The 25,219-nt window shown below is 38.4% G+C and overlaps 1 protein-coding gene across 1 annotated transcript in view; it reads left to right on the top strand.

The window, feature by feature from the left end:
- Positions 1-25,219, top strand: part of dym (dymeclin) — a 104,269-nt gene that overhangs the window by 41,487 nt on the left and 37,563 nt on the right. The window contains exons 11-14 of the mRNA XM_061733261.1: positions 2,714-2,839; positions 3,833-3,946; positions 4,066-4,160; positions 11,211-11,310. Coding sequence (XP_061589245.1) covers positions 2,714-2,839; positions 3,833-3,946; positions 4,066-4,160; positions 11,211-11,310 — 435 coding nt within the window. The remainder of the gene's footprint in view (positions 1-2,713; positions 2,840-3,832; positions 3,947-4,065; positions 4,161-11,210; positions 11,311-25,219) is intronic.

The raw sequence follows: 25,219 nt of genomic DNA, 5'->3' as shown, positions 1-25,219 counted from the left end.
ACTTTGCGCCTCAAGCCCCATAATACGCTTTGACGTACATGAACGAAAATCGGTACACTTCTGTATCATGTCGCAACTTAAAGAAAAGTCTCTTGGCGCCATGGCCGAAACCGAACAGGAAGTCGGCCATTTTGAACATTCCGAATTAATCGCGTAATTTTGGAGCAATATATGCCATTCCTTCGAGAGTTAATTCAGCCCGAACCGTATCGTGAACCCAGGTGTGTTATACATCAAAATGTGCGTCTCCATCCTGCGACTACACGCATTACTTTTCTCTTTCAAAAGTGTTACCGTGGCGACGCCTGACGCCAAAAAGCGCGCCCACCCTTCATCTGATTGGTCCATATTTGATAGTTCCCCAAAAGTCACCAAATTTTGCATGCAAGGCAGGCCTGGCGATAAATTTGATATTTAATGGTTTGTATTAATGGGCGTGATGTTCCACATGTGTCACCACTTTTGCCCCATTCCCATGTTTGTGTAGCTTCCTCGTGTGTCAGAGCTGACATAGCAGTTTATTGGGGTGCGTTGAATCAGTGAAGTGTGTCGGCCACAGCTGGAGAGCCCGTGCTGTTACCTCTGCTCGCAGCCTGCCGTACACTTCCCCAGAAATTAACTAGGAACTGATTCGAAGCAGACCTTCGTCGACAGGGAAAGCAAAGTGTATAACTGGCAACTTAAAAGATGGAAGAGGCCTTGCTCGTAGGAATGGGCGATATTTTACCGTTCACGATAAACCGTCAAAAAAATTCCTCACGGTAAGAATTTGTATCTCGCGGTAAAAACGATAAATTCCTGTTAGTGATGTTTTTGTGTAAAGCTGATTTATGGTTCTGTGTTAAATCGATGCGGAAGGAAGGAAGGAAGGAAGGAAGGAAGGAAGGAAGGAAGGAAGGAAGGAAGGAAGGAAGGAAGGAAGGAAGGAAGGAAGGAAGGAAGGAAGGAAGGAAGGAAGGAAGGAAGGAAGGAAGGAAGGAAGGAAGGAAGGAAGGAAGGAAGGAAGGAAGGAAGGAAGGAAGGAAGGAAGGAGAAAGAAAGAAAGAAACGAGAAAGAAAGAAAGAAAGAAACGAGAAAGAAAGAAACGAGAAAGAAAGAAAGAAAGAAACGAGAAAGAAAGAAAGAAAGAAACGAGAAAGAAAGAAAGAAAGAAACGAGAAAGAAAGAAAGAAAGAAACGAGAAAGAAAGAAACGAGAAAGAAAGAAACGAGAAAGAAAGAAAGAAAGAAAGAAACGAGTAAGAAAGAAAGAAACGTGAAAGAAAGAAACGAGAAAGAAAGAAAGAAAGAAACGAGAAAGAAAGAAAGAAAGAAACGAGAAAGAAAGAAAGAAACGAGAAAGAAAGAAACGAAAAAGAAAGAAACGAGAAAGAAAGAAACGAGAAAGAAAGAAAGAAAGAAACGAGTAAGAAAGAAAGAAAGAAACGAGTAAGAAAGAAAGAAACGTGAAAGAAAGAAAGAAAGAAATGAGTAAGAAAGAAATGAGAGAGAAAGAAAGAAATGAGTAAGAAAGAAATGAGAGAGAAAGAAAGAAATGAGAAAGAAAGAAATGAGATAGAAAGAAATGAGAAAGAAAGAAATGAGAAAGAAAGAAAGAAAGAAAGAAATGAGATAGAAAGAAAGAAAGAAAGAAATGAGATAGAAAGAAAGAAAGAAAGAAAGAAAGAAAGAAAGAAATGAGATAGAAAGAAATGAGAAAGAAAGAAAGAAAGAAAGAAATGAGAAAGAAAGAAATGAGAGAGAAAGAAAGAAAGAAATGAGATAGAAAGAAAGAAAGAAATGAGATAGAAAGAAAGAAAGAAAGAAAGAAAGAAAGAAAGAAAGAAATGAGATAGAAAGAAAGAAAGAAAGAAAGAAAGAAAGAAATGAGATAGAAAGAAAGTAAGAAAGAAATGAGAGAGAAAGAAAGAAAGAAAGAAAGAAAGAAAGAAAGAAAGAAAGAAAGACATGAGAGAGAAAGAAAGAAAGAAAGAAAGAAAGAAAGAAAGAAAGAAAGAAAGAAAGAAAGAAAGAAAGAAAGAAAGAAAGAAAGAAAGAAAGAAAGAAAGAAAGAAAGAAAGAAAGAAAGATAAATTCCCGTTGATACGTGTTTGTGTAACAAACATGGCGGATCTGAGTCATTCCAGTTTTGCAGTACAGGTGTAACTCCTTTAATTGGTTTTTATTAATTCAATTTAATTGGTGTAGTTTAGTAGCATTTAGTATCTTTTAGAGCAGTGTTTTGGCTCCAAAGACTGAATGTGGTGATAGATTTATAGTTACAAAGGGGGAGTTGAATTGGTGTTTTTTTTATTGTAATTTTTATCTTTATCGGGATAAATGCCAGAAATTATCGTGATACATTTTTAAGTCCATACCTCCCATCCCTACTTGCCCGCCATCTGCACAGTTCACATGCAGTGGAAAACACGGCTGATGTGTGACCATTGCAGCTCGCTTTCTTTCACCTCTTAGACTTATTCTCATCATCATTATTATTTTTTGTGTTTTTAAAATATTAGAATATTATGTGTTTTATTATTGTGTTTTGTACCATTGAAGGCCAATAAAAGATGCTCCAACCGTCTAATTGTGCATTTATATCTAGCATCGTCAAGGCAAATTGTTTTTTTCAGCAAATGTACCTCAAATCATGTGCAAAATTATTGGGATTCCCAACATAAACAAACACGGATACTGAGTTTTTCTCCTGCTGCTGTGCTCTTTGTTTCAGGTATTGCCCATCCTTGACATCCTTTATCATGTTGAAGAAAGAAATTCTCATCATGTCTACATGGCCCTCATCATTCTCCTCATCCTTACAGAGGACGACGCCTTCAATCGCTCCATCCATGAGGTGGTAAGTGCATTTTAAGTAATAGTAAAGAAGGGAGGACATTTCATTTATATATAACTTTTCAAAGCTCAAAAGCCACAAAGTGCGTCACAACCCGCACATAAAAATACAAGAAACAATGTTGAAACAATACTAGGGCTGGGAATCGATTAAAATGTCAAGAATCGATTCGATTCCGATTCTTAAGATTCAGAATCGATTATCAAGATCCGATTCGATTCCGATATTGATTTGGGTTAGTGTTATTAAAACTGTTTTTTGAGCTGTTGCATGAATTATATGACTGTAGTTATGCAAAATATTACTACTAGTATTATATTGATATTAAACAGCAAGTATTGCAGCTAATGATGCTGTAAGGACCAATCAGCTCCCAGAATGCTGATAGAACTGCTTTCAGAAACATCATGTGGGTCAGAATTACCAAACAGATCCAGGGAGGAAACAGACGCCAGATGAAATCGGTTTTATTTTTTCCCGGATTCCGTTTTTATTTGTTCCATTTTCGGTTTATTTTGGTTTTTAATTTTTGAGCATTTGGTTTTTAGCATTTTTTGCAAATGTAACCCCAAGACAGTATATAAAGTAATGAAATGTAGACAATTTATGCAATTATAACCTAACACTTTAATGTTTTCATACCTTTAAACATATTTAAAGGCAAAAACATGGCATTATTCTCGTGTCCAACAAAACATTCCTTTTTTGGGGATAAACAAAAAAATAACCAAAAGTTGTAATGTAATGATTAAAAAAAATACATAAATAAATAAAAAATTTAAAAAAATTCAAAAAAATTCGATCTTTAGACATATGAATCGATTTTTAGCAATTAATATGAGAATCGATTTAGAATTGGGAAGTCGATTTTTTCAACACAGGCCTAAACAATACGCATTACCTCTTAGTGAAACCGTTCATTATTTGCATTCTCTGTGATTAATTATTACTAATGATTTCAGCAGGTAATTGTGTATCGCGTTTTCTCCCTCACAGGTATTAAAAAACGTCTCCTGGTACACGGAGAGGTCACTGACGGAGATCTCACTTGGGAGTTTGCTCATCTTGGTCGTCATCCGCACCATCCAGTTTAACATGACGCGAACAAGGGTAAAATGAAAACCAGATATCCAGGCTAAAGTCTGTTAGTTTGAAATTAGTAGTCACACTAATTAGTAAGATATGTATAGAGAATAAGTAATTGCATGTTTTCTTTCGTGCATCTTCAGGATAAGTACCTACACACCAACTGTCTGGCTGCACTTGCCAACATGTCAGCCCAGTTTCGATGTTTGCATCAGTATGCTGCCCAGCGCATCATCAGGTAAATGTATATATAGTCTAAGTGTGAAAACTTAATTAACCACACCAGAGAAGGTTGGCATATGTTCAGTGGTGTGTTTTCTTTATGTTTCTGATCTTTTTCTATACAGCACTCGTCTCATCCTTGTGAAGTTATTCTGAAACAAAAACAATGTAAAGAACCGAAGCTTTGGCCTTTTCTGCAGTCAAATCTGGTATCTCCAGTGATTTTAGCGCTTCAGAAGTTGTCAAAAGGTGAAATGAAAGAAGAAAATGGTCTTATTAGATCATACATAAATGATGAAATTACTTGTTCATGGCGATGACATTTTTTTTTTTTTTTTTTTTTTTTCAGACTAATGTGGCTTCCCAATTCCCCTCTCTTAGACCTGTTAACACATAAATGTAAAAACACAATTATTACCTGTAGGCCTGTGTTGAAAAAATCGTTTCTCCGATTTTAAATCAATTCTCGTATTAATTCCTAAAAATCGATTCATATGTCTAAAGATCGATTTAAAAAAAAAAAAAAAAAAAAAAAAAATATATATATATATATATATATATTTCATCATTACATTACAACTTTTGGTACTTTTTTGTTTATGCCCAAAAAAGGAATATTTTGTTGGACACGAGAATAACTGGTGCCATGTTTTTGCCTTTAAATATGTTTAAAGGTATGAAAACATTAAAGTTTTCAGTTATAATTGCATAAATTGTCTATATTTCTTTACTTTATATACTGTCTTGGGGTTACATTTGCATAAATGTTAAAAACCAAATTCTCATAAATGGGAAAAAATAAAAGCGATTTCTTTCGTCCTCTGTTTCCTCCCTGGATCTGTTTGATAATTCTGCCACACGATGTTTCTGAAAGCAGTTCTATCAGCATTCTGGGAGCTGATTGGTCCTTACAGCATCATTAGCTGCCAATACTTGCTGTTGAATCTCAATATAATACTAGTATTAATATGTTGCATAACTACAGTCATATAATTCATGCAACAGCTGAAAAAACAGTTTTATTAACAGTAACCCAAATCAATATCGGATCGAATCGGATCGTGATAATCGATTCTGAATCTTAAGAATCGGAATCGAATCGATTCTTGACATTTGAATCGATCCCCAGCCCTAATTACCTGCAGTGTGAATGTAATAATTTATCATTTAAAAAAAATCTCGAGAGAATCTCTAGAGAGAATCTTCCCTTTATAAAGTTACGTCTCTTACAGAGGACAGCTGTGAAGTGAAGCTTTCTAACTTTGATTTCCTGCAAAGAAAGTGTCATCATAGGTCATGTAGATGATTACAGCTGTACGTAACCATTTGATCTACAAATAATTATATTTATGTGAAAAGACACAAGCCAAGATTTGCTGGAAAAAATATGCAATTTGTCATTCACACATGAAGGCACCCATTATATAAATCCCAAATTCCCTTAAAAATATTTATTGTTCAAGTTAGCTAACAGATTGTGAAGTATTCAGAGAGTTGCGTATGTGCCTGCAAAGAATGTAATTATGTAATTTGAAGGAAATTGAGGGAAAGGGTTTGGTCCATAGAGGGACGGAAGAAGAGAACAAGGTCAAAACCACACACACACACACACACACACACACACACACACACACACACACACACACACACACACACACACACACACACACACACGCACACACACACATAGATCAAGTCATTTAGGTCTGTTTAGCTCCAGGCACACGGGAAGGAATGTTTCCTTCCATGAAGACGTGCGCACACTCATTCGGGATCCTCTTATCTCACGGCCTGTATCCCTCCTCATATCTCTGACTCCGACATTTTGAGTCGGAGAGGAAGAGTGTCTGTGAGTGCAATACGCTCCTGTCCCCAAGCTGCGTAGAGCAACCGCCTCTGATGACGGTGATAATAATGATGATGATGATGATGATGATGATGATGACTATGATGGTCTTGGGCTGGGCTAAGCTTGCCCGCTGGTAGCAAGATAAAGGGAATTTCCTGCCAGGAGTTTCCAAAAATCAGAAAGAAGCCCTGTTTTATAAGAGAGTCTCAGAAAGAGCGGAGGTTGGAGCTGTTTATTATTAGGCAGCAGTGGGTTGATTTACTCCTCTCACCCTGACATCTTCGTCTATCCCTGCTCTCCAAACAATATTTGAATATAAAAATGTTTCATTTGCATTACAATTTCAGCATCTATTGCCTCCTTCCGAGTTTATTTATGCCAGGCAGACATGGCAAAAGTTTATTGACCAATGATTGTCCTCTCCATGAGTACCAGTTATTATAATTGATTCATTGATTTGCTGCTAGACCCAATGGTTTATTTTTATTCAAAAAGACAACAAAACTATGTTTGTAGATATTTTTAGAGAAATTACCAAACCTGCTGTCAATGTCTCATCTGTCAAATAAAAACATAATTGACTCACTGTTTCCATTCACACTAGGGCTGGGGATCGATTCAAATATCAAGAATCGATTCGATTCCGATTCTTAAGATTCAGAATCGATTATCACGATCCGATCCGATTCGATCTGATATTGATTTGGGTTACTGTTAATAAAACTGTTTTTTCAGCTGTTGCATGAATTATATGACTGTAGTTCTGCAACATATTAATACTAGTATTATATTGAGATTCAACAGCAAGTATTGGCAGCTAATGATTCTGTAAGGACCAATCAGCTCCCAGAATGCTGATAGAACTGCTTTCAGAAACATCATGGGGGTCAGAATTATCAAACAGATCCAGGGAGGAAACCGCTTTTATTTTTTCCACATTTATGAGAATTTGGTTTTTAACATTTATGCAAATGTAACCCCAAGACAGTATATAAAGCAAAGAAATATAGACAATTTATGCAATTATAACTGAAAACTTTAATGTTTTCATACCTTTAAACATATTTAAAGGCAAAAACATGGCACCAGTTATTCTCGTGTCCAACAAAATATTCCTTTTTTGGGCATAAACAAAAAAGTACCAAAAGTTGTAATGTAATGATGAAATTTTTTTTTTAAATCGATCTTTAGACATATGAATCGATTTTTAGGAATTAATATGAGAATCGATTTAAAATCGGAGAATCGATTTTTTTCAACACAGGCCTAATTCACACAGCAGTTTTTAAATTTGAACCCATGTTTAATAATAATAATAATAATAATACATTTTATTTATATAGCGCTTTTCAGGGCACTCAAAGACGCTTTACATTAAAACAAAACACTTAATACAAATTACAATTACACAGGACAGTACATAAGGACACAACATGAGACAGGACATTAATCACACGTTAAAAGCAGTTCTGTAAAGGTGAGTTTTGAGATGGGATTTGAATGCTGGGAGGTCTGAACAGTCACGGATGTTTTTGGGGAGGGAGTTCCAGAGGGTGGGTGCAGCGATGGAGAAGGCCCTGTCGCCCCAGGTCCGGGTTTCTCAATCACAGACTCATGGTTTTACTTTTACTTCCTTTTAATATCTTTCGGAATACATTTTTTTTTTCTCACATTTGATATTTTTGCAAAATGTTGTCACCTTTTGTGTGAAACACTGCATTTAACTCCTGTGCCTTTTTAAGACCCGGTGCTCTGTGATCGGTTAGCGATTGCAGGTGCTCACCGTCTGTTTGAAGTGAACCAGACCAGCAACTAAACAAGCGTTATGGAAATATGCTATGCATGATTTAAATAAGGAACAGATGCAAAAAATTAAATTACAACTTAAGAAAAAATGTTTTAAACCATCCAGACAGAGCAGAATCTGGTATTTCTGTTGCAGAAAATATTTGTAACTTAACACGTTTTTTTTTTGTTCTTTTTTTATGCAGAAAAACATGATCTGATGAAAGAAGAATGAAAAAAAAAAAAAAAAAATGTTATTGCTCTGGATAAAAGTGTCTGCTTAAATGAGTAAGAGCAAATTCCTAATGTAAAAGACGCACGAGAGAAGTATAATTTGCAGTTTCTACCTTTTGCTATGAGCTGAGCATTTTGGCCGTGCTGTTATTCACTGTAGCCTCTTCAAAAATCTAAACAATTAAGAAAAATGTTGTAAACATTCCTTGTTTGAAGCCATGTAGTAGGCTACCTCTTATTGTATGTATGCTTCCCTTTCATTTACATAAAACACAGAAGAACACACAAAGAGCCTAAATGTAAGTTTAAAAGGGCAGCAGCAATAAAATGCAAAAAATGTATCATAATTGATAATGTAAAGCTAAAATATCCATTTGAATTCATTTTAATAAAGGTAACTGATGTAAATGAAGGAACACAAATTATTCTAAAGCTTGAATACCCTCAAAGAGAAATGAACTTGCTGTAGCAGTGTGTCCCAACCTGGGGTCCGGGCCCCCCCTGGGGGGGCGCCAGAGATCTCTGGGGGGGGCGCGAAACTTTGTCTGCTTTGAAATTATGCAGTTGTAAAAATTATATTTGCGAATGAGTCATTCATAAGACATTGTTAGGAATAATTTATGAATGTCTTGAATATTTTTTGTGTTTTTTATACACTGGTGACAAACACAGGAAATTACTTCATTCCTTATTATTATATCATTACTCAACATTTAATCTACTCCAACAGGTTTTTAAAGGAAAAAGGTTAAAAAAATGTTGGTCTCATATTAAAAGAGAAATTTTTCAGAAATATTTGTATGTCCTTTTGTGCGTATTTAATACATTGGTGACATTGGAGAAAAACAAAGTCATATGTATACAGAGTAAACCAAAGAGAAATGTATCAAAAAAACATAATTAATGTTCATTTTTTCAATTAAAGACTATTTTGGTGACTAGTACGTACGGGTCGGGGGGCCCGGCTGGTCTTAGACACAAGTAGAGGGGGAACAAGGAAAAAAGGTTGGGAACCACTGTGCTATACAATGCTGCAAGTCTTAAAATAAACTTTCAACACTGAATTTGGCTTATAAAGGGATGTGTGGTCTCAAATTTCCAAAGAGCAGTGAACACACACACACACACACACACACACACACACACACACACACACACACACACACACACACACACACACACACACACACACACACACACACACACACACACACACACACACACACACGCACACACACAGTGTGTGTCCAGATAAGGATTCACCGGAGAGACATAGAAAGGGCTACTTTGACGTGTTCAGTGTGTTGAGTTGAAACCACATCTGTCACTGCTCCTGCTTCATAACTGATTTTAGGATCATGCCTGAGCGCAGGAACGCTTTTGTGCCACCGTTTCCTGGACCACGTCCATCACTGCCTCAGCAGAAGTGACAGATGGGACAGGCCGGATAGGCACACTGCGTTACTTTGTGTTAACATGCCAGGTGGACCTTAGTTGGTGGTCTCTCATTTGAAATAGAAAAAAGAAAACCTGAAAACACAGAACAGATCCTTGAATAGTTGTCGCTAATAAGGCCTTTGACATTAGATCCAAAGATGACAGGTTACCCTCCGCATAGCTGCTCTGAAAACTCCATTGGGCCAATTATCCTAGATAAAGAATGCTACAGGATCTTATGTGTGTTTCCAACGCTGACAGATGGACATGTGTAGCTCTGAGGGGCTTATCAGAGCTCGCATTGTGTACCTGAGTGTCCCCACCTGTTTGCTGTAATTGCATTTAATCCTTTTTCTTGCTTTAGATAAATAGAGATAGGTTTGTTATGTAATTTTGGTTGAAATTGGTAAAAAAAAAAAAAAAAAAGTGTATCTGTGGATAAATATATATCTGAATGAGTTTGCTGTAACCTGAACACCGTTAATGGTGACATGTACATTACTGACCTAGGCCTGTGTTGAAAAATTCGATTTCCCAATTCTAAATCGATTCTCATATTCATTCCTAAAAATCGATTCATATGTTTAAAGATCGATTTTTTTTTTTGTTTTTTTTTTTTTGTTTTTTTTTTTTATTTATTTATGCATTTTTTTTTCATCATTACATTACAACTTTTGGTTATTTTTTTGTTTATCCCCAAAAAAGGAATGTTTTGTTTGACACGAGAATAACTGGTGCCATGTTTTTGCCTTTAAATATGTTTAAAGGTATGAAAACATTAAAGTGTTAGGTTATATTTGCATAAATTGTCTATATTTCATTACTTTATATACTGTCTTGGGGTTACATTTGCAAAAAATGCTAAAAACCAAATGCTCAAAAATGAAAAACCAAAATAGACCGAAAATGGAACAAATAAAAACGGAATGTGGGAAAAAATAAAACCGATTTCATCCGTCTCTGTTTCCTCCCTGGATCCGTTTGGTAATTCTGACCCACATGATGTTTCTGAAAGCAGTTCTATCAGCATTCTGGGAGCTGATTGGTCCTTACAGCATCATTAGCTGCCAATACTTGCTGTTAAATCTCAATATAATACTAGTAGTAATATTTTGCATAACTACAGTCATATAATTCATGCAACAGCTCAAAAAACAGTTTTAATAACAGTAACCCAAATCAATATCGGAATCGAATCGGATCGAATCAAATCTTGATAATCGATTCTGAATCTTAAGAATCGGAATCGAATCGATTCTTGACATTTGAATCGATCCCCAGCCCTATACTGACCCGCCCGCTGCAGCCCTGAGTCACTCAAGCAGATGGGCTTCATGTCTGCAGTGCACGTGTCCTAAAACCAGCCGGACTGAATGGGAGCACACACTTGTACAAATATTGGTGGAGAGGGAGAAAATAAATGGATAAATAAATGTAATGGACATAAATTACCCATAATTTCTCATACTGTGATTCCTCAATTTTAGAGCGATCTCATGTAAGTTTCATAATTTCTTCTTGCCCCAGACTCATTAGTATTCATTATTTCTTAAAGGCTTAATTTAAAACTCATAACAGGTCTGGCTTTATAAATCATTCGTCTTAAATAAAGACTTCTTTCTTTAGTTGAGATACATTTTCCACTGTTTCCCTCAATGGATCATTAATTACAACATACACAGTATGATGACTGTATATTTGGGTTCTTTGGTCTTAATGTGTATTATTCATCTCTCCTACCCCCCACCCCCCCTCTTGCAGTTTATTTGCTTTGCTTTCCAAAAAGCACAACAAGGTCCTGGAGCAGGCAACACAGTCTCTGCGGGGCAGACAGGGGGACGACGCAGCCCTGCCAGACTATGTGAGTACAACACACACACACAAAATATTTATGTCCTAAATTTTAATAGTGATGGATAATGAATATGTATCTACATCATGCGATGCATGTCGAGGAGGATGGTCCCATTTGGATGTGTTGAACTTATCAACAGTTGCTTAAACCGTAGCCGCCTGTGCATGCTAACTGCCAGCAGGCCACAGCTTTAAAAATATGGCTAACTGTAGTTGTCCTGATCTGAAAGGGGGATATATATATATATATACACACACATATATATATATATATATATATATATATATATATATATATATTAGTGGTGGGACTCGATTAAAAACATTTATCTAATTAACTCGAGGCTTTGTAATTAATTAATGGCAATTAATCGCATATCAATATTTGACACGAGAAGCAACATTTTTCAATTTTTTTTATTTTGATAACTGAGTGTTAACATAAAGTGCAATATGAATAATAGGAATATGATGGCATTGTCCACAGGGCACAAACTTAAATTCAAGTTAGCTATATTCAAGCGGAGGCTGGAAGAGCTCCGGCAAATTTTTCATTTTCAATTTGCACACAACTGTGCTTTTATCCACGTTTCCACTTGGTAGTTTTTTAAAACTAAAATTTCCGCCCACCGAACCCAGCAACGACTTCCCATCAGTTTGGGTTTCCATTGACGTTTCTCGTTTTGAGTACTGTGCATCAATATTACGGGTAACTTATACCGGGAACTCGTGCAATGAGAAACGTTCTGCACAGTTTGGAGTGCAAAAGTAAATTGCGATTAAATGCGTAATTTTTTTTTTGTCGTATTATTTTTCTGTAATTAATTAATCGTAATTAACGCGATAAAGTCCCAGCCCTAATAAATATATATATATATATATATATATATATATATATATATATATATATATATATATATATATATATATATATATATTAGGGGTGGGTATTGGGAAGGACCTCACGATACGATACGCATCACGATACTTGAGCCACGATACGATACAAATTGCGATATCCCGATTATGCGATATATCCCGATATATCGCGATATTCTACATAGTTCACCGAAAAATTTAAAAATGCATTACACATCTTAAAATCCAAGTTGTGTACATCAGATGATAGTGATAATGCATTGGACAGACTGAGTCATACGGCAATATATCGCGATACATACATTGAATATCGATATCGTATCGGGAGACTATGTATCGCGATATATTGCTGTATCAATATTTTTGCCCACCCCTAACACACACACACACACACACACACACACACACACACACACACACACACACACACACACACACACACACACACACACACACACACACATATATGTTGCTTCTGGTCTAAATTGCTTCGGTAAAAGGGAACATGTTTCCTTCACAACAGCCTTTCATTTCTGTTGTTTGTTTTATACTTGTGAAGAGAAGGTCACCCTCAAACATCAAACAGTTTAAGGATCATAACTGCCAAACACACAGCTACATGCTGCTTGATGCTGTTTTTAGAGTATATATAGAGTACAATAACACAAGGTTTTTATACACTGCTCATGAATCATGCTGCTTGAACTGGACAGAACTCAACGAGAAGGGCAGAGAGAGAAATGTTTTCATCTTGTGTTTTGGTAACTATCTTCTGTATAATCTGCGTGTCTTGACAAATTACCCTGCTCTTGAAAAGTCCCAATAGTCCTTGAGTCATTCCTCCGCTTTAAAACAGCCGCGGTCTCGTCTGGATGCTCCTCAACCTATTAAAGCATCTTTAATTGTGAGGCGTGGCTGGTCCTCCAAGAGAGAGGAAGAAAAAAAGAGAGCTCACTTGAACAACAAGATGAAGTAGAGTAAATTATCTTCCTCTATCACAAGGGCTGAGACGTTATTACGCTGGTGGATAAAACTCTGAGTCATCCAGGTCAGGGTGACTCTCAAAGGCTGGAATATCAACACAACTAGATTTCCTTGTCTTTGTTTTCCCATCCAGAAGATGCATTTCAACCTTTTTCCTGTTATCCTTTGTCTTGTCACACTTGATAAGTCCTCACCGGTCCTAACCCCCGAATTTCATTTTTATCTTGACATTTTGCAGTCATTTAAATCAACCACTCATTATTGCATTTGCTTCGAGACAACACGAGTGTCACGTGCTGCTATAATACCAATTAACCATCTAAACATTTACCGTCAGTCACGCCTAATAAAGACGCTACTTTTCGCGATAAACAGACGTGATGGTCTGTATTGGTGATCAGTCTCTCTGCCTTCAGGTTTATTTGTGCGCCTTTTTGTCTGGCTGTCTCATTTGATTTGCATGGCCCTAGTTAGATGTGTGTATGTGGACGTACTTGCGTGTGTGTGTTCGCAGGAGGTCCTCGCGGATGCCTTTAGGTGTCGAGGAAACATGAGTGCATGTGAGCGCTCCTTCAAGCATGTAGAGGCTCTCTGATGAGACCCCCTTACAAACATACCAGCTTTGTTTGGATGACTTATCCCTTACGGCATTACTTTGTTTGTTCTGTTTTATTTCCACGCGTGCATGATTGCACACCGTATTTGAATGAAAATAGGAAAGAAAAATACTTAGCTATGATTGGATTTTGCCTGCTAAAGACATTAGCAGAGGTGGGTAGAGCAGCCAAAAATTGTACTCAAGTAAAAGTACTGTTACTTCAGAATAATATGACTCAAGTAGAAGTAAAAAGTAGTCATCCAAATAATTACTTGAGTAAAAGTAAAAAAGTACTTGGTGAAAAAACTACTCAAGTACTGAGTAACTGTTGAGTAACGTCTGATTTATTTTTTTAACACAACCATTCAAACAGACAAAAGTACAAAATAATCATCTTCAGGCAAATTAAATCAATAAAATAATAAGATAAATTAACATTAATAAAAAATAAAATATAGCTTAAATTAAAATAAGCTTAAAATAAATTCAAGTAATTTAATAAATAATAAAATAAGTAAAATAATAACAGAATAAAAAAATAAATTAAGCACAAGTAGCACAAAATTTCAAGCCTTTGTACTTTTCTTTTTTAACCAGGCAGAACTAGAACAAGCCCATGAACTCATAGAAACTCTGTGTGTGTCTTTGAGTCAGTGTAAATGTGACAAAACATGCAAAAACAAACATTTTTCCCAAAGAATCACCCAGTGATGTCATGACATTGACGCGTACGTGGATAAAAGGGATAAAAGAAAAGTAACAGCTCAACGTAGCCTAATGTAGCGGAGGAAGAGGAACAGTTTCTCCTTCACAAATCTACTCAAGTAAAAGTAAAAAGTATAGTGATTCAAAACTACTCCTAAAAGTACAACATTTCCCAAAACTTACTCAAGTAAATGTAACGGAGTAAATGTAACTTGTTACTACCCACCTCTGGACATTAGCCCTGTCAACTCTTCTAATACATGTACGCAGAGTAATGGGTCAAAGTGTAGGGTCACCCACACACAAAAGGACTGCATTTGTCAGAGATTCGCCGTGTTGCTCAACGACATGTGGCAATTTTTTTTTAAGCATATTTCATGGGAATTTTGCAAGAGTATTCTTTTCCTTGAAAAGTGTCCGACATCCCGTCTGGGTCACAGACTTTTCACGGCAGGGTTGGTCAACTTTTCCCACTGTTATCCTTCGGTCTAGACTACACTAACCCTACATGACAGCGGTTCCCAGGTCTATTATCCACAACTAAAGGCCAACTTTGAGTCTTGTTGAATGGGAACCTGCTGTATTGTGTCGCCTTTAGAGCAGGTGTGCACATATACACCTGTCTATTGTGTTTAATTATATCTTTGGTTAGCAGATGACTTTTGATCTACACTTCAGGTTTTCCCACATTTCTTTCCACGGCAGAATATAGCCGCCTGTCACTTCATCTGTCATTACTTTGCTTGTTTGCTTGTTGTGTGTGCCAGTCCCTGCAGCAGGCAGAGCAGGTGAAATAGAAAAGCTGCGGCAGGTTTACAGAGATTCAAGCTTTATTATGCATACCAACAGTGGGGCTGTGAGCCCTGCACCAAAGCTGCACAGCAGACTGATAAGCACCTTCCCAGACATTTAATTGTATCCATGTTGCTCATAAAACTTTCACAGTGATCTGCTTTTTTTTCTTCTTCTTCTAACCATGTAGACTTGATTTTATAGCTCAGATGTTCTGTTCAAACTTAGTTGGCCCGGTCATTACAGGACTCACCTTGCAGGTCAGTTTGTACTCTGCAGAATCCACCTTTTCAGGCTCCAGGCTTTCAATTTCTGGCAAAGTTTGAAACATACATACCATTTAAAGGTATAGTCTGTAATCATATTCAAAAACATTTATTGTTATACTGGATGAAATGGTCCTTCCATCCTGAGAGTAGCCAGTGAAAAAGGAAAGAAAAACATCCGACCTCTCTGACAGCTTTAATCCTGTAAAAACTCTGACTGTGTTTTTTGCGGTCCGAATGGCACGGATTGGTCAGAGGACCAGAGGATTGGCAGGGGGGAAAGAACCAATCAGATGCCTTAATTTTAAGTCCCGCCCACGCCCCCCTCTGTCCCATGCGCGCACTCGTCACGTCGAAAATCTTGCCGGAAAACTTCACACACTCGAGTCACGTTTGCTGAAGGATGGCGCAGAAAACGAGAAAAAAAGCAGCCAAAAATACCACCTCCCCAGTATGGGGGTCCGTGGGGATGGAGGCGTCTCCATCCCGGCGAGGGCTGAGAGCGCCGGTGCGGGTGTCGGTGCGGTGCCGTGCAGGCTCTGTTGCTACGGCGTAGGGTACGGCGTAGCCTACGCCGTAGGGTACGCAGCGACGCGCACCATTCTGCGTTGGTGTTACGCGGAACCATAAATCAGCCTTCAGGGTGTGCTCTGTGTGCTGTTCTAAACACTTCTCTGTTGTGCTCATTTTGCTTGGGCGTCAGGTCCCTCCGCCGAGACACAACTTTTGCGGTATGCGTTCATTGTTGTGTCTAAAAATGATGTGCAGTGCCCACTAGGGCTGAACAATTTTTGAAAATAATCTAATTGCGATTTTTTTCCTCAATATTGCAATTGCGATTTAATATGCGATTATTTTTTCAAGGCTTTATTCTCATGTATTTTTCAACTACACAAGCAATAAATCAGTCTGTTTTATAATAAACAATGTTAGATTCATTTAAAGCAGTGGTCCCCAACCCCCGGGCCGCGGCCCGGTACCGGGCCGTGGGTCATTTGGTACCGGGCCGCACAGAGAGAAAAAAAAAAAAAAAAAATTATGGAATTTTTTTTTTTTTTTTTTTTTTTTTATTTAAAAAATAATTTCTGTAGAATCCCCGACTGATGATGGATGACTCTCAAACTGATGGTTCACAATGTTTTTATTCCTTGGATGTAAATACACTGCAAACACACTGTAAGAGCTATCAAGGAATAAAATAAAATAGTTAGTCTTTCTACATTCATATAAGTTTAACTTAAATACAGACCGATGCAGCTGCTCGGTCGGCAATAAAGCTACCAATACATGAGCGACCAAACTCAAGCTGGACATAAATACGGTATAAAATTTGCACAAATCCTCATCAGCAGGTGCTTTTTGTGTCAGTTAGGCTCCACTTTAGCATTCCCGACACTAGTTTAGTCTTTCAGACACACTTTCTACTGCCGTTAAACTTTTACCGTTAAAGTCCGAAGCGCCGGATGTTTACAAGGTCTCGGTGAGACGCCTTCAAAATAAAAGCACTAAATATCGGTCTACTTAATATATAACAATAAAATAAAATCCTGGCTTTAAATAACGTTAATAAGAAAACAAACATAAAAACACATTTATAGAAACACTGATATTATAGGTAATTTACAATTTCCATTATTTCATTTTATTTCTTCAAAAATTATGTTTTTTTATTATTATTATTATTACTACTACTATAGCGAAAATACCACAGTTTTTAATGCCGGTCATTTTATTTAGTTTTTATCAGCTACACCTTTAGATTGGGCCGTGAAAATATTGTCAGACATTAAACCGGTCCGCGGTACAGAAAAGGTTGGGGACCACTGATTTAAAGCACATATTACAACAATAAAGAAAACTAATCTGTGGCTTTACCTCTTTAACACGTCTACACACGTCTGTACACACGAGTGTTATGGGTCGTTCTCTGAATCCAATCGCACGACACCAAACCGGGTTAAACTTTAGCCAAAACGAGGCGTAGTTTATTAGAAAAACACAGAAAAACTCCCACAGGGAACAAAAAACCTTCCTCACAGGGAACTCAGAACTTCTTCATAAATAACTCAAAAATCACAGAGAGGAAAAAAAACCACCAGCAAACTAACAAACAAACCAACAAAGCTCAGAGTTAACAAAACGAACCAGCAATGAACAACTGGCAGCCCCGCTCTTTAAGCTCCTGATGAGCTGACGGGCTGCAGGTTCAGGCTCACAGCGACTCAAGGCTGATTTATGGTTCCGCGTTACACCAACGCAGGGTACGCAGTACGTACGGTGCGCGTCGCCGCGTAACCTACGCCGTAGCCTACGGCGTACCCTACGGCGTACCCTACGGCGTACCCTACGGCGTACCCTACGGCGTACCCTACGGCATAGACATGGGGGGGCATGTCCTGGAAAACTCGACTCCTGCAAATGCGCGTTCCCCAAAGTTTGTGGGGGCGTGGCTTTGGACGGAGCGCTGACGGGAGGGGGAGGAGGGGGTGGAGCTTAGAGGAGGTGCCACTTTCAAATTTTGCTAGCTCTCCAACATTACAGACTATACCTTTAACAGGACAACAGATGACAATTGCACCTCTCCTTCAGCGACAGGCCCTGTGCTTCGTTGAGTCACGACGGACTGACGGAAGCTCCAGGCAATGTAAATCAAACCTTAGACTTGGCTGTTTTTGGGAGGAGTGGCTGCTCAGCCGGCAATATTTGCCCTTCTGTTCCAACAGGAAGTCGACAGTCATGTTCGAGTGAGCATTGTTTGACAGATCGTCATCAACTGGGTCTTTGAAGTTGCAACCGAGTCTAAAACTCTGACATGTCACAACCCCTTTCGCTGTCACGTTGTACTGCAACATCACAGACCGGCCTCCCCATGTTTATGCCTCAAACAGCTCAACATCAAGCTGTTTTGCTGCTCCTCTGAAGTGGGAACCACGAAGCTGCAACATGATTTCAAAAGAGGCATATATTTATCAAAGAGTTATAAGATCAAGTCATTGAAAGAAAGTTTGCATTCACATTTTATGCTCATAGTATTTTGATCAAAACATGTCACAGACATTTCATTTACTCCTCAGCTTTTTGGAAAAAAAGGTATTATACTCTCTCTTTCAACCATAGCATTTCTAATCCGATCGGTTATAATAACCTCATGGCCTGGCTAAGGTCTGTCGTTGGTTTGAGAGATGTGACATCAGACAGAAGCAACTGCAATCTCATTATGCCAACTCCTTTGTTTCCCCTGTGCCTGGCTCTCCTCTCTTCTGCTGGCAGTGGATGTGGCAGTGTAATTGAAAACAGCCTTCTCTGGGGTTGTTCACAAAGCCGTATCTTAAACTGGAGAGGTGCTGATGTTTAGGGAACTATAGGGAGAGATGAAAAAGGAGCAAAAATATGAAGAGAAGAGAACAATTGAAAGAGGAGAAGCAGGCTGGCGGAGCGGAGGGGGTTTAGGGTGGGTTTAAGAGCGGTTTTTGTGACAGGCATCTGGAAACAATGTAATTTGGCTGAGTCTGGCTCTGCAGAGGGAACTCATGTTTGTTTAATGTGGGATTGTCCTGGACATGTAATTGCTCTCTTTATGAGGGATAGACAGAGAGGGAGATATATATATAAAAAAGAAAAAAACATTGTCAAATGCTCCAACCTGTGTTAAAGCTGAATGTGGCTCCTTTTTTCTACGTTTTCCCTCCATGTCTGCCTCTCGAGTCTCTCACATATGCATGCTGAGGACCCACCCCCTGTCCCTGGGTGTGTTTATGGTGCTGTATCTGGTTAGTGTCACGGAAGAAAGACAGAAGGGTGAGGGCCTCTTGAGCCCCTCCAGGGAACATCTAGAGGCTCTCGGTCCAGACAGTGCAACTCTCACAAGGCCCGACAGTTGCACTCTGCAGCTTCTGCACCTCTGATTATAGATTTCTTCTCCTCCCGTGTCTTTTAAGATGTGTGCAGTCAAAAATACGCAAATAAAGAAGTATCGGCCGTGTTTCATTACATTGTGTTTTCAGTAATGATTATGTTACTTCACCTCCTCTTAGTCTGTTTACTGTTGCACATTCTGGGAGGAAACTACAAGCACACACACATGCACTCCCAGAAGCAGGTTGGACCACCATGTCTATGTGTTTACGTGTCCTGGTTGAGTCACAATCTGTGATCTCTTTTTAACAGCCAGAGAAGACACATGCATTAGCTTTGCAGCACCGTTCAACTTGTTTAGGGGAAGGGCAGAGCTGGAAGACGCATCAACAGATGATGTTTATTATCAGAGCTTTTGGGAATTTGCCACTTTCCTACGACTACGGCATTATTTTATGAAATCCACAGTCATTCATTAAGGCACCCAAAGCTTTTAGACTAGGAGAAACTATTTTGTTGAATACAGTGGAGACTATTTTTTAAAGGGGTAGGTGTTTCCAAACTTTAGATCGTACATAATGTATAGATTCATATTTTTTGTATGTCGAGCAGCATTAATGTTTCTTGCAAGGCAAGTTTATTTATGTAGCACAATTCAACACAAGGTAATTCAAAGTGCTTTACATCAACATTCAAAGCAGCAAGACACAATTAAACAGTAAATAACAAATAAAATGATAAGAAAAGAGGTAAAATAATAAAAAGCACAAGTTGTTAAAAAGTAAGGGCAGTAGAGTACAGCAGGTACATCTCATTCAATGGCAAGAACTACGTTTCTATACAGTCAAAACGTACAAAGACCGGGTCAAATACAGTATTACAAAAGTAATCTGTGCGGATTCGTGCAGTGAACCAGACCAATTTGACAATTCTACGTCACAATGCCTGCATTCAGGGCTTATCCATAACTTTGCGCCTCACCTTGCATGGTTCTGGTTCTTGGGAACCACAACAAACCAGATCCAGATGAACCTCAGGGGTCTGGGAGCTTCATAGGGAACTAACAGATCCAGCATGTATTTTGGTCCAAGACCATTCAGTGCTTTGTAGACCAGCAGGAAGATTTTAAACTCTATCCTTTGACTCACTGGAAGCCAGTGTAGTGATTTCAGAAAGGTGTCCCTGGTTATTAATACTATTATTATTATTATTATTACTATATTATTATTATTATTATTATTGTTAGTATACTATATTATTATTATTATAGATACCGGATAGATGAATAGATGAATGAATGGGATGCCTGGGTCTGGGGCCCTCCGTTGTCGGGCTCGCTTGGGTGTCGCCCTGTTGGGGGGTTCCCTCTCTCTGGGCCCGTCTTCGGTCCCCCCCGCTGCCCGTGCGGCGGGGTGCTCCTCTGGTCCTGGGGGGGGGCGCTTTCGTGGGGGCGGGTGCACCTGCCCGCGTTGGCGGCCGGGGCGGCTCTGTTTCTCCGGGCAGGCTGGCCCCCTGCCAGGTGGGGGTCGTTGGCATGGAGGGTGAGGGCCTCCTGGCCACGTGTCCGGCCCGGACCGGGTGGTCGGGGACGGGCCTCACTGGCGGTGGGTTTCCTCCCGCCCTCTTCTCCCCTCTGTGGGGTTGCTGGTGGCCTGGGTTCCGGGTTCTTCCTTGTCGGCCTCTGGTCTCGCGGGTGGCGGGGTTGCCTCCCCCATCACCCGTAGTTTTGGGGTTTAGTTAGTCGCGGTAGCTTGGCCTAGCTGTGATTGGGTCTCGGGACCTGGGACGGTTGCTGCTCGTGTTTCTGCCTGTTTCGTGTCTGTTTTTTTACTTTTTATTTTTTTTCTCTTTTTTTCTCCCACTGCTCGATGTGCGCTTCCATGTGTGTTCTCGCAAATATATATATATATTAGGGGTGGGCGGTACACCGGTGTCATAGTCATCACCGGTGTGAAACTGCGCCACGACATGGATTTTGCAATACCGTCAATACCGTAATAAATCAATTATAAAATAATAAGCCTAAATAAGGCATTAAAAGCGTCGGTGATATGCAAGGTTTGCTGCCGTGTTGTAACAGCAAGAGGTGGAAACACAAGCAACCTGTTTCATCACTTAAAAAACACGCACGCCCGTGAATATGAAGAGGCAACCCGGGCCAAAACGAGCGCAAGTGGGACCAGCAGCTGCTGCTGGGACCGCTGCTCCACCAGCGGAGCAGCTGAGCAAAAAAAAAAGGTTTGAGAGAAAAAAAAAAGTCTTAGTCAACCGTATTCGTCTACCAATGGAATGAGAGGAAAGCAGCTCTGGCGCTCAACCAAACTAACACTAGCCAATCAGAAGTAAAGCGGGGCGGGTCTTTGACGGCAGCGGAGCGCTGTTTCAACCTGCTGGAATACCAGTCACCCACTTCAAGATGGAGAAAAAATTAATGAATGTCGGTTTAAAAGAATCTTTTTGCCCAGAAGAAAAAAAGAGTGACAAAAAAATACCCATAACCATGTTCTTCTCTCGAAAAAACACACCTGTACCGCGGGCTTTAGAAGAAAAAGACGCTGCAGCGCGAGTCGGGATGCAGCGGGATCAGAAGAGCAGGGAAATACGTGCGAGGCGGTGCTGAACTCCGCAATTTGAAGCTTTGTATAATAATTATTAAAAAAAAAGGGTTGCTACTATGTGAATATCACTTATCACGGGTTCTTTTTGGAACGTAACCCTCTCGAAAAACAAGGGATTACTCTATATGAATACTCATGGCATAAACCTGTCAAGTTTTGGATTTAAAATTAAGGGAAATTTTCCACCACCCGCTGTCCAACCAGCCCAACCGAGGTCCAGTATTAGATTTTAAGACAGGTTTACAAAATATTCAAAATATAATATAATAAAAATAAATATAATATAATATATATATAATATTATATATATATATATATATATATATATATATATATATATATATATATATATATATATATATATATATATATAATAAAATATATATAATAAAAATATATATATAAAAATATTAACCTTATTCACATAAAGGGACAGGACAGGCTACTCCTCCCAAAACGTACCAAAAAATACCGTGATATTATACCGTCACCGTTCAAAAGATGAAAAATACCGTGATATTAATTTTAGGTCATATCGCCCACCCCTAATATATATATATATATATATATATATATATATATATATATATATATATATATATATATATATATATATATAAAAATATGACATGTATTTTATATCAAAAATGCACATATATATGCTTTAGGTTCTTACCAGCATGGTATTAACTTTTAATATGTGTGCAGACAAGGTAAAAAAGAAAAGAAATGTGTCCCTGTCTTTCGAAATAACCCCTAACATTTTTTTTTTATTTCCACTGCCTTAGACGTGTTTTACATCATGAGCCTAGTCAGACATACTTTTATCATTAAATGTCTCTCTTGTATGCTAATCATGATTTTTTTTTTTTGTCTGATCATGGTTTGTTTGCACCACAGTGTTTAACCTTGTGTCTTGCTAAATTACTTCCTTATTATCAGCATTTCTTGATAAATTACAAATACTTGCATCATAATATGGTCATACACACATATTGATAATCAACACTATCTGGCAAAGGTCACACTCGTAAACTAGTGTGTTTTTTGAACGTTTATCAGATGTTTTTCCATACTTTGCTACAGTTTATTCTTCCCACTGTAGCTCTTACATAAAATTACTTGACGTTGACGTGTTCAGTGTAGCCTCTGCGAGGTTCACGCACAAATGGAAACCTTATGCATTTTGAACATCTCAGCCCCTGAGATTGTAAAATCTGGCACTTTTATTGTCTTGCTTTACACTGCCTTTCATCCATGTGCATTTCATCTCAATCTTGGAGACTCATGCACACGATGGAAGCGCATAATGTGCAAGGACAGATCAGTGTCTCCCCCCGTACATCATTTATCTGAAAGTACAAGTTGATTGATTAAAATGTGAATGTTACTTTATCCTGTCAGATATGGTCTTTTGATGTAGAGCCTGTTCTGCCACCAGCCTGATGAACATTAACACCTCAGAGGTTGTGGTGCGTATATGGATGTCTTCTTGTCATTGTGCATGGACAGACTGCTAGAGAAATGAGGAAGGTAGAGGGGCAACAAAACAATGTAGAGCAGAGGTGTCAAACTCATTTTGCTTGGTGGGCCGGGTTTTTTCTCGCGGGCCGCACGCTCAAAATAACAAAAACGGTGCAAACATTTTTTTTCTAATTCTTTTTTTTTTTTACTATTGTTATCTAATCCAATACCAGTTTAGTTAATTTTAAAGGAAATATGCACTTTGTTTACACTCTAATTATGTAAAATATATTTCTTCAGGATCTTTTCTTGAAATTTCTCGTTCTCGTTATGTAAGATACTTTTAATATCATTTTACAAAGATAAACAGAAACAAGTATGTTTTTTTTATATTTCGCTTTATTACAGGAAATTTAATTAAAAGCAAAATGTTTCTTATTACATCCAAGAGTGTTTCTTTGTGATTTAGAGATTTTTCCAGTACAATTAAGTGTATTTATTTTTTAAAAATTGGCGCAGATATTTACGCCAGTGTGCCGAAAAAGTCAGCACTTCTCTTAAGTATTTGAAATGAACATGATTTTTAAATGTCTGTTGACATATCGGGGTCATTTTATGATTCGTTTTATTATTGCTCTTACATACAGCTCCTTTAACTGTTTTACTTTGTCACTATCCTCGTATTCAAAACTGAAATTCTCTGAATAAATATCTTCTATCATCTTTTTTAGCAGTGATATTTTTCCTGCGAAAATATATAATAGTAGTCAGTTAATAAAAATAAACGACCGAAGAAATAAGATCGGCAAATGCATTCTAGAAAACTAAAAAAATGTCGAAAACTGCTCTCTTTGTGGAATAACGATGGATTTGTAGAAGAAATATATTATCGGATATGCTGAAATTCATGGCAATTATTTATGCCTTCCTTTTTAGTAAATTAACATTTCGTTTTTTTGCGTTGGAAACTTCTCGCGGGCCGCATGAAAATCTCTCTCGGGCCGCATGCGGCCCGCACATTTGGCACCCCTGATTTAGATCATTATAGTGTTTTTTTCTGCAGCTGAGGTCTCCTGTCAACATTTAAAACCAATCAAACTTGCCAGGTTGTTTAGTTTTGTGTGCAACACACTAAACAGGGACCAGCGAAAGGGCATACCAGCCGGAGGAGCTCAGCGTGTTAAAGGTAAAGGCCAGAAGATCATCTGCAAGCACCTTGATGTTCTTGTTTGTAATTATAAAGTCCACCAGACTGTAGCCAACTTCCTTAGACAAGACAGAAAGAGGAAGCAACCCCAGGTTAATCAGGATAGTGCAGATAGTAGACAGAGCCAAGACAAACATCTAGTGACAATCTGCCTCACCTCTAAGGTCAAAGTGTGTTACTGTTTGATCACACCATCTGCTGCCTTTTATACAATAGTGGGCTTCTTGGAAGAAGACCTGGTAGGATTACACTTTTTAGAGAGGACAAAAAAAAATCATTTTGGCCAAAAGCCATGTTGACAAACTACAAAATTTGGGGGAGAATATATCTGGTTACAAACAGAAGAATAACAATTTCTCAGTAATAATAACACCACACCTACCATAAAACCCTAGAAGGGGCTCGGTTACATTTTGGTGCTGCTTCAGGCACAGGGTTGCCTTTAATCTGCACAGAGTACAATAAAGTCACAGTACGGCAAACTAAAGGCTATCTACATCCTGGAGCAAAAAAACACTTTCCAATGTCAGGAAGCTCAGCCTCAATCA

Source organism: Cololabis saira, chromosome 11, assembly GCF_033807715.1.
Source record: "Cololabis saira isolate AMF1-May2022 chromosome 11, fColSai1.1, whole genome shotgun sequence".
In the NCBI taxonomy this organism is placed as follows: domain Eukaryota; kingdom Metazoa; phylum Chordata; class Actinopteri; order Beloniformes; family Belonidae; genus Cololabis; species Cololabis saira.
Note: the sequence above shows the minus strand (reverse complement) of the source record. Positions and strands in the feature narration are given on the sequence as shown.